Source organism: Coregonus clupeaformis, chromosome 30 (genome assembly GCF_020615455.1).
Source record: "Coregonus clupeaformis isolate EN_2021a chromosome 30, ASM2061545v1, whole genome shotgun sequence".
Lineage (NCBI taxonomy): Eukaryota > Metazoa > Chordata > Actinopteri > Salmoniformes > Salmonidae > Coregonus > Coregonus clupeaformis.
Window position 1 is genome coordinate 16,633,087 of NC_059221.1, and position 14,162 is coordinate 16,647,248.

A 14,162-nucleotide genomic window follows, 5' to 3' on the forward strand; every position below is an offset into this window, starting at 1 on the left:
ATGTTTGGATGAAAAAGGGGTAGGCTTGCAAGCCGAAGAACACCATCCCAACCGTGAAGCACGGGGGTGGCAGCATCATGCTGTGGGGGTGCTTTGCTGCAGGAGGGACTGGTGCACTTCACAAAATAGATGGCATCATGAGGAAGGAAAATGATGTGGATATATTGAAGCAACATCTCAAGACATCAGTCAGGAAGTTAAAGCTTGGTCGCAAATGGGTCTTCCAAATGGACAATGACCCCAAGCATACTTCCAAAGTTGTGGCAAAATGGCTTAAGGACAACAAAGTCAAGGTATTGGCGTGGCCATGACAAAGCCCTGACCTCAACCCTATAGAATATTTGTGGGCAGAACTGACTCAGTTACACCAGCTCTGTCAGGAGGAATGGGCCAAAATTCACCCAACTTATTGTGGGAAGCTTATGGAAGGCTACCCGAAACGTTTGACCCAAGTTAAACAATTTAAAGGCAATGCTACCAAATACTAATTGAGTGTATGTAAACTTCTGACCAACTGGGAATGTGATGAAAGAAATAAAAGCTGAAATAAATCATTCTCTCTTCTATTATTCTGACATTTCACATTCTTAAAATATAGTGGTGATCCTAACTGACCTAAGACAGGGAATTTCTACTAGGATGAAATGTCAGGAATTGTGAAAAACTGAGTTTAAATGTATTTGGCTAAGGTGTATGTAAACTTCCGACTTCAACTGTATAAATACTTTTGCTTTTACTACAGGCTATGGCAGTGTTTTTCATAGTTGCAGTCCACCTATTCACTTCCATAACATTTGTTCTAGGTTACCAGTATGTAAGATAAACATACAAAACAGGATACCCTTAAAAAAATTAACTGCTGTTAAAATGCAGTTAAACTGCAGTACAATGAAATAATGGTTGTTTAATTAATGATATCTGGTAGCTTGCTGTGTGTGTTGTCTTCTATTTTGTAATATTTTGTCTGTGTTAGCTAATTGCACTGTTTATGGTGCTGCACATTTTGTTCTGTTCCACTGAATGCTGTTTTGATGTTCTATTATGACTAACTAAATTTGTTTGCAGAATTTAACAAATAACACATAGGCCTAAGTATTTTATTTCAACATCCTACTACAATCCACCAGGATTTACAAAACCCTATTTTTATCGCATTTATTTCCATCAATAATTAGTCAAATTATTGCATTTGACCCTGAAAATATGACTATTATATTGTCCCTTAAAGCTTTTAAGCAATTAACAATGCGTGCAGTAATTGTATTTTAATTTCAGTAGCTAAATAAGGAGGTAGGCACATCAGTTCCAGCTAAAACTTCGATTGGAGTCTGTGCTTCACACTCAGCAATAGATATCTGTGCGCAGGCAGCCGGCTTGCTCGAGCGCATCGGTCAACATTCCATATGGCAGTTGGGACAGAGTGCAAGGTAGGCTACACAACAACACAGCTGGAAAACAACGACAGTTTCTCGAAATGTACACAAACTTTTGACTGCTAAGTGGTAGTCCCTGTTCTCCTGCATTCGTGTTTACTTTCTTAAGTAAAGCGGTGGTTTTTTGGGGAGAAGAACATCAAGAAAATATTTGCTAGCTAGCTAACTAACATTAGCTAACTTAGCTGGCAAATTTTAGCTAGCTAACATTAGCTCTCTGGCTAATCCTCCATGGACACTAAGTTTTCATTTTTACCTATTGTAGCCATTGGTTGTTGCTAGCTAGCTAACGTTTTGCCATTTTTATATCTGTTTCTTTAATGACAGTAAATGTGTGTATGTTCTCTCTCTCTGAGTGAGTGAGTGAGTGAGTGAGTGAGTGAGTGAGTGAGTGAGTGAGTGAGTGAGTGAGTGAGTGAGTGAGTGAGTGAGTGAGTGAGTGAGTGAGTGAGTGAGTGAGTGAGTGAGAGAGCGAGAGATGCTGATCACAATAACTTTAGAAAACATTGTCATGTCAAAGTTGTCATGCTAGCTGTGTGTGTATGTGTGTGTGTGAGTGAGTGAGTGGGAGAGAGATGATGATGATTATCACAATAACTTACAGAAAAGATTGTCATCATGTTAACATTGTGTCATGCTAGCTGTGTGTGTCCTTATGTAATGGTTCATGATGATTAACCATTACAGTTTACAGTTCCTGAAACATGTCAATGATCTGCCCAGGGCCCAGATTCACAAAGCACTTCTTATGCACTTCTTATGCAAAACTTAAGAAGGTTCTTAAGAAAAAAAAAAAGAAGTTCATAAGATAGTTCGTCAATAATATCTTAAGATTCAATTATTTTCTTACGAACTTCTCAAATATCTTCTTACAAATCTTCTTAAGATGGGTGTTGCTAGGCAACCGTTTTAGCTAGCTATCTATCTAGCAATGGCAATCATGTTAGCATATTTCTTACTGAGATTGCTGTTCTAAAACATGTTCTTTGGTTTTAAATAATCAATACTGAAACGTTCAGATGAAGTTTGTGAGTGAATTAAACATGTTAAATTGCTTTCATGAGCTTTTTCTCTCTCTGCCTTAAGCTTAAGACAATAGTTTAGCTATCTTGGAATTAAGAACATTTCCAATAACTTTATTTTCAAGAATCTAATATCTTAAGAAGAAATGTAATCATATTTTAATTTTTTACCCCTTTTTCTCCCCAATTTCGTGGTATCCAATTGGTAGTTACAGTCTTGTCCCATCGCTGCAACTCCCGTACGGATTTGGGAGAGGCGAAACACAACCCAACCGAGCCGCACTGCTTCTTGACACAATGCCTGCTTAACCCGGAAGCCAGCCGCACCAATGTGTTGGAGGAAACACCTTACACCTGGCGGCCCGCCACAGGAGTCACTAGTGCACGATGGGACAAGAACATCCCTGTCGGCCAAACCCTCCCCTAACCTGGACGACACTGGGCCAATTGTGCGCCGCCCCATGGGTCTTCCGGTCGCGGCCGGCTGCGACAGAGCCTGGACTCGAACCAGGATCTCTAGTGGCACAGCTAGCACTGCATCGCCACTCGGGAGGCCCGAAGAAATGTATTGTGAATCTGGGCCCTGGGCCCCTGATGCATGGCCTCTACAGCAGTGCTTGGCCACCCACTCAGTTACCAGTGACCTATTCTGCCACATCCCAGGGAAAGGAGAGAGCAGAACCACCCCTCCATAGTCATTGACAGTAAGTTGTGTATTGATTCCTATTACCAGGCTTTATAAGAGCTAGGTCTGTACTAGCTATGCTTATGATCACTAATGTTTTTTCTCTGCATCAGGTCTCACTGAGACTGGATTCCCGAAGAGACAGCTGCCGATGATTACCTGATCTCACTCTTAGAAAAAAAAGGTGCTATCTAGAACCTAAAAGGGTTAATCGGCTGTCCCCATAGAATAACTCTTTAAAGAAACCTTTTTGGTTCCATGTAGAACCTTTTCCACAGAGCATTCTACATGGAATCCAAAAGGGTTATACCTGGAACCAAAAAGGGTTCTAGCTGGAACCAAAAAGCAGTGTGTTTATACTTTTTTTTTTTTTTGGGGGTCGGATATTACAGGATGTATTAAGATTAAGCAAAACTTTACCACTTAGAGATTAGTTAAAAATTGTCATTATCCAACTACTGTCTAATTTTGATATCCTCTTAAAACATTTCAGACTGATGACAAATGAATTCATGTCCCACTTCAATATGAAGGGACAGAGGAGCAAACTTCAGTGTGTGTTCCATTGTAGTTGGTAAGTAAATGTGAGCAGTTGAGACATTTGACCTACACTACCAGTCAAAAGTTTTAGAACAGCTACTCATTCAAGGGTTTTCTTTATTTTTTACTATTTTCTACATTGTAGAATAATAGTGAAGACATCACAACTATGAAATAACACATATGGAATCAGTAACCAAAAAAGTGTTAAACAAATCAAAATATATTTTATATTTGAGATTCTTCAAATAGCCACCCTTTGCTTTGATGACAGCTTTGCACACTCTTGGCATTCTCTCATTTATTGAACTCTGAACTTAACCTATTACAGTTCAGAGTTCAAGTTATTACCGTTTTCTTTATCGCTATAAGTACAGTATATGGCGATTTTTCTAAACTCTTAGTACAAAACTCAAATCTGGTAACACTTGTAGCACAGCCAGTCTTACATTCAAACCCTTTCATTGTGCATTCATTTTGTTTGTAGACATCTTTCGCCATACAACCATTGATCCAAAATAGAAGTTCACTGTGAAATATAATGAGTATATTGGTTTAATCACCAAAACACAACAGAATGATATATTCTCAATTTAGTTATATTAACAACTAGTTAATCCAATAGAAAAATAAATAAGATACATGTTTCAAAATTGCCCTTTGAATGTAGTATTCTACAGTACTGTAAATTACAGTACATTACACTGTTTGCACATTAGGCAATACACTTGCACTACCATTTAAATTGACTGAACATCACATTTCCATAATTTCTAGCCCATGTTTGATCAAAAGTGAAGACATCTTTCACAATGTAATCAAATTAAAGAAATTAAAGAAACATGTTTAGCAGGCATTAGTTTGCATCAATCCTGTCTTGAGCATTTGGCCATAGGTTCTTATCGGAATCACAGTAAATATCCTAATTGTTCATGCACCTGGGGAAAAACCTTTTGGTTTGGTGAATTCAAGCCTGACTGTAGGTCTGGATGGAAATCATTGCATGCCTCATCAATGGCCTGAAGGAGGGTGGTATGCTCATGGGGATGACAATCATACATCTTCCACTTGTATTGTAATCGTGTATTGTATTTTACAGTATTGTACTTATGTATTATAGTGGTCCTGTACGTGGCTCAGTTCATAAGAGCATGCCACTAGCAACACCAGAGTTGTGGGATCGATTCCCACTCAGGTCACATACCAAAATGTATATATTACGGTATTACAGAACTGTATTGGCCAATGCAATTTTAGTAAAGCAGTGTGATTTTTACTTACTGTGTAAAATCATAAGTTGTCATCATAGTACTACATTCAAGTATAATAATCATACTTTTCTGTGTTTCTACTTTACAGACTACTTTACTTTCATTATGTAGTTCTCAATCTGTAGTAGAAAAACCAGTTTACATGTCAAATCTAAATGTTTACCAAACGTTTAAGTGATCATTAATTAAGAACAGTCAGATTAAGTAATAGTAAAATATATATTAACAAAATAGAAGAGAATCATATCAAAAGTAATGTGAATATTTCATTGTGAAGGGCAATTACTTTATATGAACTGTATTGTAATATATTTCTAGAATCATGTCTTTCTAGAAACATGTATTTCTAGATGAAACACTGATTAAGTTTGGTGAAAAAGTGACTATGATTTTGTGTGTTGTAATTAGTCAATTGAAAATGTGCTTTGAGTTTTGAAGCTACTGACTTTTTGATCTGTTTTGAGTTGTGGACTAAGAGTTGTGAAAATGTACCACATACATGAGAAAATTGCACCAAAGCGATTAAAAAAAGTAACTTTAAAGTATGTTTAAGCATTTCCGCCTATATAAACATTCCAAAAGTTACAGTAACATAGGGAGAGCAACATTTGCTAAATACTTTCACCTCCGAGGCTCCTGCAGTATTTAACCATACAGTATAGACTACTACCATTGCTTCTGCGTCTGACTGCAGCAGTTTTGTTCCCCTGGAGAGCAGAGGGAAGGTTCTGATAATGTCAGAGATATAAGCTGTGTGAGGGTCAGTCTCTTCTCCCCTCTGTGTCTTTCTATGCTGCTGGCTCAGGCTGCAACACAGGACACCTTTGTGTGTGTGTGTGTGTGTGTGTGTGTGTGTGTGTGTGTGTTGAATAAAGTTTGGAGTCCGCAGGAATGTAATTGTGGAATCTAATATAACACAATTCCCTGGCAAGCCCTAGGCTCACCCCTCACCCTGTTAAGGCTCACAACTCAAACACAGAACACAGAGCAAAGTCAGGTGGATTATTTGTGATGATGGATCATCCTTCTGGAAATAGGGGAGGTTGGAAAATGGGATTTACTTTCTTTGAAAATGTATTGTTGTGGAAGAGTTTCTCTTTATGCAATCAGCACCTAGGCTGATGCCAAACTAGACACAGAACAAAGAGTGAGAACTAAGTTTCCACTACAAAGGTTGGTAAGTATCCTGAGGCATATATTCCTGTTTAATATTATTCTAATCTATTTATCAACAAGTGTGATGCTGTTTAATGTCTGTATTTCTATCTTTACAAACCACAGAGAGACAAAGTACTTCCTTAGATATATACAGTGCCTTCAGAAAGTATTAATACCCCTTGACTTATTCCACATTCTGTTGTGTTACAGCCTGAATTCAAAATGGATTCAATTGATTTTACACACAATACCCCATAATGACAACGTGAAAACATGTTTTTAGAAATGTTTGCAATATCTCATTTACATAAGTCTTCATACCCCTGAGTCAATACATGCTAGAATCACCTTTGGAGTCTTCCTAGGGTATGTTTCTACAAGCTTTGCACACCCCAATTGTACAATATTTGCACACTATTCATTTTAAAATTCTTCAAGCTCTGTCAAGTTGGTTGTTGATCATTGCTAGACAGCCATTTTCAATTCTTGCCATAGAGTTTCAAGTAGATTTTAGTCCAAATTGTAAGAGGCCACCAGGAACATTCAATGTCATCTTGGTAAGCAACTTCAGAGTATATTTGGCCTTGTGTTTTAGGTTATTGTCCTGCTGAAAGGTGAATTTGTCTCCCAGTGTCTGTTGGAAAGCAGACTGAACCAGGTTTTCCTCAAGGATTTTGCCTGTGGTTAGCTTTATTCAGTTTATTTTTATCCCCCCAAAAACTCCCTAATCGTTGCCGATGACAAGCATACCCATAACATGATGCAGCCACCACCATGCTTGGAAATATCAAGAGTGGTACTCAGTGATGTGTTGGATTTGCCTCAAACATTACACTTTGTATTCAGGACATAAAGTTTATTTCTTTGCCAAATGTTTTGCAGTTTACTTTAGTGCCTTATTGCAAACAGGATGCATGTTTTGGAATATTTGTATTCTATACAGTCGTGGTCAGAAATTTTGAGAATGACACAAATATTAATTTTCACAAAGTCTGCTGCCTCAGTTTTTATGATGGCAATTTGCATATACTCCAGAATGTTATGAAGAGTGATCAGATGAATTGCAAAGTCCCTCTTTGCCATGAAAATGTCCACTGCATTTCAGCCCTGCCACAAAAGGACAGCTGACATCATGTCAGTGATTCTCTCGTTAACACAGGTGAGAGTGTTGACGAGAACAAGGCTGGAGATCACTCTGTCATGCTGATTGAGTTAGAATAACAGACTAGAAGCTTTAAAAGGAGGGTGGTGCTTGAAATCATTGTTCTTCCTCTGTTAACCATGGTTACCTGCAAGGAAACACGTGCCGTCATCATTGCTTTACACAAAAAGGGCTTCACAGGCAAGGATATTGCTGCTAGTAAGATTGCACCTAAATCAACCATTTATCAGATCATCAAGAAGTTCAAGGAGAGAGGTTCAATTGTTGTGAAGAAGGCTTAAGGGCACCCAAGAAAGTCCAGCAAGCACCAGGACCGTCTCCTAAAGTTGATTCAGCTGCGGGATCGGGGCACCACCTGTGCAGAGCTTGCTCAGGAATGGCAGCAGGCAGGTGTGAGTGCATCTGCACGCACAGTGAGGCAAATACTTTTGGAGGATGGCCTGGTGTCAAGAAGGGCAGCGAGGAAGCCACTGCTCCAGGAAAAACATCAGGGACAGACTGATATTCTGCAAAAGATACAGGGATTGGACTGCTGAGGACTGGGGTAAAGTCATTTTCTCTGATGAATCCCCTTTCCGATTGTTTGGGGCATCCGGAAAAAAGCTTGTCCGGAAAAGACAAGGTGAGCACTACCATCAGTCCTGTGTCATGCCAACAGTAAAGCATTCATGTGTGGGGTTGCTTCTCAGCCAAGGGAGTGTGCTCACTCACAATTTTGCCTAAGAACACAGCCATGAATAAAGAATGGTACCAACACATCCTCTGAGAGCAACTTCTCCCAACCATCCAAGAACAGTTTGGTGACGAACAATGCCTTTTCCAGCATGATGGCGCACCTTGCCATAAGGCAAAAGTGATAACTAAGTGGCTCGGGGAACAAAACATCGACATTTTGGGTCCATGGCCAGGAAACTCCCCAGACCTTAATCCCATTGAGAACTTGTGGTCAATCCTCAAGAGGCGGGTGGAAAAACAAAACCCCACAAATTCTGACAAACTCCAAGCATTTATTATGCAAGAATGGGCTGCCATCAGTCAGGATGTGGCCCAGAAGTTAATTGACAGCATGCCAGGGCGGATTGCAGAGGTCTTGAAAAAGGAGGGTCATCACTGCAAATATTGACTCTTTGCATAAACTTTATGTAATTGTCAATAAAAGCCTTTGACACTTATGGAATGCTTGTAATTATACTTCAGTATACCATAGTAACATCTGACAAATATATATAAAAACACTGAAGCAGCAAACTTTGTGAAGACCAATACATTTTTTTACATTTTTAGTCATTTAGCAGATGATCTTATCCAGAGCGACTTACAGTTAGTGAGTGCATACATTTTTCATACTGGCCCCCCGTGGGAATACTTGTGTCATTCTCAAAACTTTTGACCACGACTGTACAGGCTTCCTTCTTTTCACTCTGTCATTTAGGTTAGTATTGTGGAGTAACTACAATGTTGTTCATCCATCCTCAGTTTTCTCCTATCACAGCCATTAAACTCTGTAACTGTTTTAAAGTCAACATTGGCCTCATGGTGAAATCCCTGAGCAGTTGGAAGGACGCCTGTATCTTTGTAGTGACTGGGTGTATTGATACACCATCCAAAGTGTAATTAATAACTTCACCATGCTCACAGGGATATTCAATATCTTTTTCATTTTTTTTACCCATCTACCAATAGGTGCCCTTCTTTGCGAGGCATTGGAAAACCTCCCTGGTCTTTGTGGTTGAATCTGTGTTTGAAATGCACTGCTCGACTGAGGGACCTTACAGATAATTGTATGTGTGGGGTACAGAGATGAGGTAGTCATTCAGAAATCATGTTAAACACTAGTATTGTACATAGAGTCCATGCAACTTATTATGTGACTTGTTAAGCACATTTTTACTCCTGAACTTTTTTAGGCTTGACATAACAAAAGGGTTGAATACTTATTGACTCAAGACATTACAGCTTTTCATTTTAAATTAATTTGGAAACATTTCTAAAAACATAATTCTACTTTGACATTTTTAATTCTTAATTTAATTATATTTTTTTGTCATTTAGCAGACGCTCTTATCCAGAGCGACTTACATGAGCAATTCGGGTTAAGTGCCTTGCTCAAGGGCACATCGACAGATTTTTCACCTAGTCGGCTCGGGGATTAGAACCAGCGACCTTTCTGTTACTAGCACAACGCTCTTAACCACTAAGGCCCTATGGGGTATTATGTGTAGGACAGTGACAAAAAATCTCAATTGAATCCATTTTAAATTCAGGGGGTGTGAATACTTTCTGAAGTCACTGTACATACAGTGGGGAGAAAAAGTATTTGATACACTGACGATTTTGCAGGTTTTCCTACTTACAAAGCATGTAGAGGTCTGTAATTTGTATCATAGGTACACTTCAACTGTGAGAGACGGAATCTAAAACAAAAATCCAGAAAATCACATTGTATGATTTTTAAGTAATTAATTTGCATTTTATTGCATGACATAAGTATTTGATACATCAGAAAAGCAGAACTTAATATTTGGTACAGAAACCTTTGTTTGCAATTACAGAGATCATACGTTTCCTGTAGGTCTTGACCAGGTTTGCACACACTGCAGCAGGGATTTTGGCCCACTCCTCCATACAGACCCCCTCCAGATCCTTCAGGTTTCGGGGCTGTCGCTGGGCAATACGGACTTTCAGCTCCCTCCAAAGATTTTCTATTGGGTTCAGGTCTGGAGACTGGCTAGGCCACTCCAGGACCTTGAGATGCTTCTTACGGAGCCACTCCTTAGTTGCCCTGGCTGTGTGTTTCGGGTCGTTGTCATGCTGGAAGACCCAGCCACGACCCATCTTCAATGCTCTTACTGAGGGAAGGAGGTTGTTGGCCAAGATCTCGCGATACATGGCCCCATCCATCCTCCCCTCAATACGGTGCAGTCGTCCTGTCCCCTTTGCAGAAAAGCATCCCCAAAGAATGATGTTTCCACCTCCATGCTTCACGGTTGGGATGGTGTTCTTGGGGTTGTATTCATACTTCTTCTTCCTCCAAACACGGCGAGTGGAGTTTAGACCAAAAAGCTATATTTTTGTCTCATCAGACCACATGACCTTCTCTCATTCCTCCTCTGGATCATCCAGATGGTCATTGGCAAACTTCAGACGGGCCTGGACATGCGCTGGCTTGAGCAGGGGGACCTTGCGTGCGCTGCAGGATTTTAATCCATGACGGCGTAGTGTGTTACTAATGGTTTTCTTTGAGACTGTGGTCCCAGCTCTCTTCAGGTCATTGACCAGGTCCTGCCATGTAGTTCTGGGCTGATCCCTCACCTTCCTCATGATCATTGATGCCCCACGAGGTGAGATCTTGCATGGAGCCCCAGACCGAGGGTGATTGACCGTCATCTTGAACTTCTTCCATTTTCTAATAATTGCGCCTAACAGTTGTTGCCTTCTCACCAAGCTGCTTGCCTATTGTCCTGTAGCCCATCCCAGCCTTGTGCAAGTCTACAATTTTATCCCTGATGTCCTTACACAGCTCTCTGGTCTTGGCCATTGTGGAGAGGTTGGAGTCTGTTTGATTGAGTGTGTGGACAGGTGTCTTTTATACAGGTAACGAGTTCAAACAGGTGCAGTTAATACAGGTAATGAGTGGAGAACAGGAGGGCTTCTTAAAGAAAAACTAACAGGTCTGTGAGAGCCGGAATTCTTACTGGTTGGTAGGTGATCAAATACTTATGTCGTGCAATAAAATGCAAATTAATTACTTAAAAATCATACAATGTGATTTTCTGGATTTTTGTTTTAGATTCCGTCTCTCACAGTTGAAGTGTACCTATGATAAAAATTACAGACCTCTACATTCTTTGTAAGTAGGAACACCTGCAAAATCGGCAGTGTATCAAATACTTGTTCTCCCCACTGTATATTGTCTATGGCCTACGGTACATATTTGAAGTTTGCCCTCCCCTCAAAATAGGGAGGACAAAAGCATCTGCTGCAGAAGTTAGTAACCTTGAAGAAGTATATCTGAAATATATCTCTGGAATAACATGAAAAACTATGGAAAGGGCCATCTCGACATTTCAGGACCAGAGGAACCATCTATCCCTGTAGAAGCTGCACAACAGACATATAGAAAAAATAACTCCGGCATTACCAATATGTCAGTGTAGAGTTTCTTCATTTCCTCACACCTCTTTGTCAGCAGGGAGAGATCTGTGTTGTTCTTCTCAATCGCCATCTGGGGTGAGGGGGAGAAGAGTGAAGAGGAGTTACTGCCGAGTTTGTTAATTATATGATGTATCTAATATCAGAACACCTGTTGTTGTGTCACAAAAATATCACTGCTAATCTGGGGTGAGGGAGAAGAGAAAACGGTGAAGAGGAGTTACTGCTAAGCTTATTCGTTATTTGATATATCTAATATCAGAATACCTGTGGTTGGTTGCGTCACAAAACGATCACTGCTAACTGACAGCAGACGCCATCAGAGGAACATATGAAGTAACACTTAGTGTGTACCTGACAAATAGCAATTGCCTTCACCGCCACACTATGATGTGCTCATCTAGGGACAAGCACTGTGTAAGATAAAGTGTAAAGGTGCGATGCATCTGCCTGTTGTTTATGCAATGTGTCAAGGTTTCACTTGTATTTGTTTGAATCTTGTATGTCTGTCTGAATATGAACTGAAAAGGCTTATCAGAATAACAAAAAGTGTCTTCGTTACCTTCAGGTCTTTGGAAAACTTTGGGTATTGATTGCCTTGGTTTCTTCTCTTGTACGTTTTCCTGTACTGAATGACCTTCTGTAACTCCTTCTTGAGAACTGGAGAGAATTACACATTGTGGTCATCATCCATCATATATGATCACTGAAGTAAATCTCTACTTTAAATCACTATTTACTCCTTTCTGCTGCCTGGATCCAGCCAAGTAGCTGATCTGCACTCATGTCAACTGTTCATCACAATTCTTCAGCCAAAAGTCATCATAAATGTCCATACATTAAGTTGATATTAGGCCTAAATGTCCTTCCTCATTACGTTTAACTACGCTATCAAGCCAGTCGTCTCTTTGATCTCTTTGAACAGCAGGAAATGCGAACTTGTAGTGTATTCAATGTTTTAAAAAAATAAAAAGTTAGTAATTTCCACTTTAAAATGTCACACTTGATTTGCCCTAACAAAAAATGTATCAACCCCTACAAAAATGTCCATTAATTATAATCCACACAATATATCATATTTCCTGTTGCTGCAGGATTATTTTCCTGCTGTGAGAAACTAGTCAACTTAAGATCCTACATCTGTAGCTACAGTAGATCATACTATCTTAGACAATACCATTCATAGGTGTGTATAAACTACAGTCATTGTTGCACACTGTAAAGAGCAACACTTGTTTTTTATCTATACATTATTGAACAGGATAGGAAACATGATAGACTCACCATCCACTTCAGCAGTGAGGCCTTTAATGGAAGCTGACCAGAACACAGAGAGAAACACCAAAAAGGTTTGAACTAAACTGCTCCAATTGAAATCTACAGTACAGAATTTCATGGCTTTGACCAAAATCTTGATGACTTACCCCCAGGGACAGTTTCGAATTCTGCCAACTCTTGGGGAAAAGTGGCCAAGCTGGCTTCGTGCAACATGATCTGCTCCACAAGGGCATGCAGCAAGGTGAACTTCCTGTCTGTCCCATGGAGTTGGGAGAGCTGTGGTGTTGAAGAGGAACATTGGAAGGTGAGGTGTGACACTCTCCATTATAAAAATAGTTTGATAAATCAAATATTAAACAACATACTGTGCCATTTCGTTCTACACTGAGACCTTCATCAGAAAAGGAGAGAGAAGAAAGGAGGGCATGCATGTACAACTGTAGGAGTCCTATAGCACAGAGCAATGCACAGTCCTGGCTGAACCGCACAACTACTGTTCCTATAAGGCCTCGAGATGCACAACAGAGCAGAAGAATGCACAAATTCATGTATGCTACATTCACAAAAACAAGTGCCTTGCCCCAAGGCCAACCAAACAATAGTTGGTCAAGGTACAGCTTCTGTTAACCTTACCACAAAAAAATGAATGTATCTCTGTGCTTATATTGAGGCACATCCCTTTGTGTTATTGGAGGGCATGTTTCAACAATCCACAAGGTTTTCCTTGACTCTTCCATTTTTTAGCGTTAACCCTTACAATTCTGTGTGTTTCTGTTGGAGAAGAATGTGGGTACTACACTTACAAGGTCAACCGATTGTTGAGGTATTGGTAATACATTTGTTACTCATATATGTGTTTCTTATCAATCTGATTTCAAAACAAATCGAAACAAAAAACTATTACGTAACAAAAACATCACATCATAAAAGCTTCCATGTTACATGCAGAGTCATAATCACCTTCAGCAGAGCCGTAATACGTTGTCTCCTTATTTAGACTGTGGTGAGCTTTTTTTGTGAATGAAATACTTGAGAAGTGTTAAGTTTCCTGAAAATGAATGGAACAAAACCTATCAAACGCATCCATTTTAAACCTATTTATATAAAATGTTAATGATCTTTCTAAAAATGCAAGCCTTAATTGAAATGCAAGGGGGACCTCTCTAATCATGTGATGGGATTCATTCCATACCAATTTGAGGTCCAAGGCGTTCCCCTGAGGGCTAGAAGAGATGCATGGAACATCAACTGAAGATAAAAACAACAACCACTAATCCAACACAACCTCTATAGCTTTCTCTTATCTTACAGTTACTATATCAACATTCAGATCCAGCCATTGATTTCACAGAGAACCCTAAGAATTTAGCCCTCTCTGTTTCACCTTGGAACCTTCTCTGTGGGAGTATGGGAGTAAGAGACTGCAGTCTCATTAGATGGAGAGGAAGCATTTTACCCTTA

At 39.7% G+C, this 14,162-nt stretch overlaps 1 protein-coding gene across 1 annotated transcript in view; it reads right to left on the minus strand.

Annotated features, from left to right (window-relative positions):
• Window positions 1-5,891: 5,891 nt before the first annotated feature.
• The window catches only part of LOC121546490 (protein diaphanous homolog 1-like), a 37,540-nt gene continuing 29,269 nt past the window's right edge, over window positions 5,892-14,162 (minus strand). Inside the window, exons 7-11 of the mRNA XM_045209381.1 lie at window positions 12,848-12,977; window positions 12,708-12,740; window positions 11,986-12,083; window positions 11,413-11,496; window positions 5,892-5,903 (exon numbers count right to left, since the gene is read on the minus strand). Coding sequence (XP_045065316.1) covers window positions 5,892-5,903; window positions 11,413-11,496; window positions 11,986-12,083; window positions 12,708-12,740; window positions 12,848-12,977 — 357 coding nt within the window. The remainder of the gene's footprint in view (window positions 5,904-11,412; window positions 11,497-11,985; window positions 12,084-12,707; window positions 12,741-12,847; window positions 12,978-14,162) is intronic.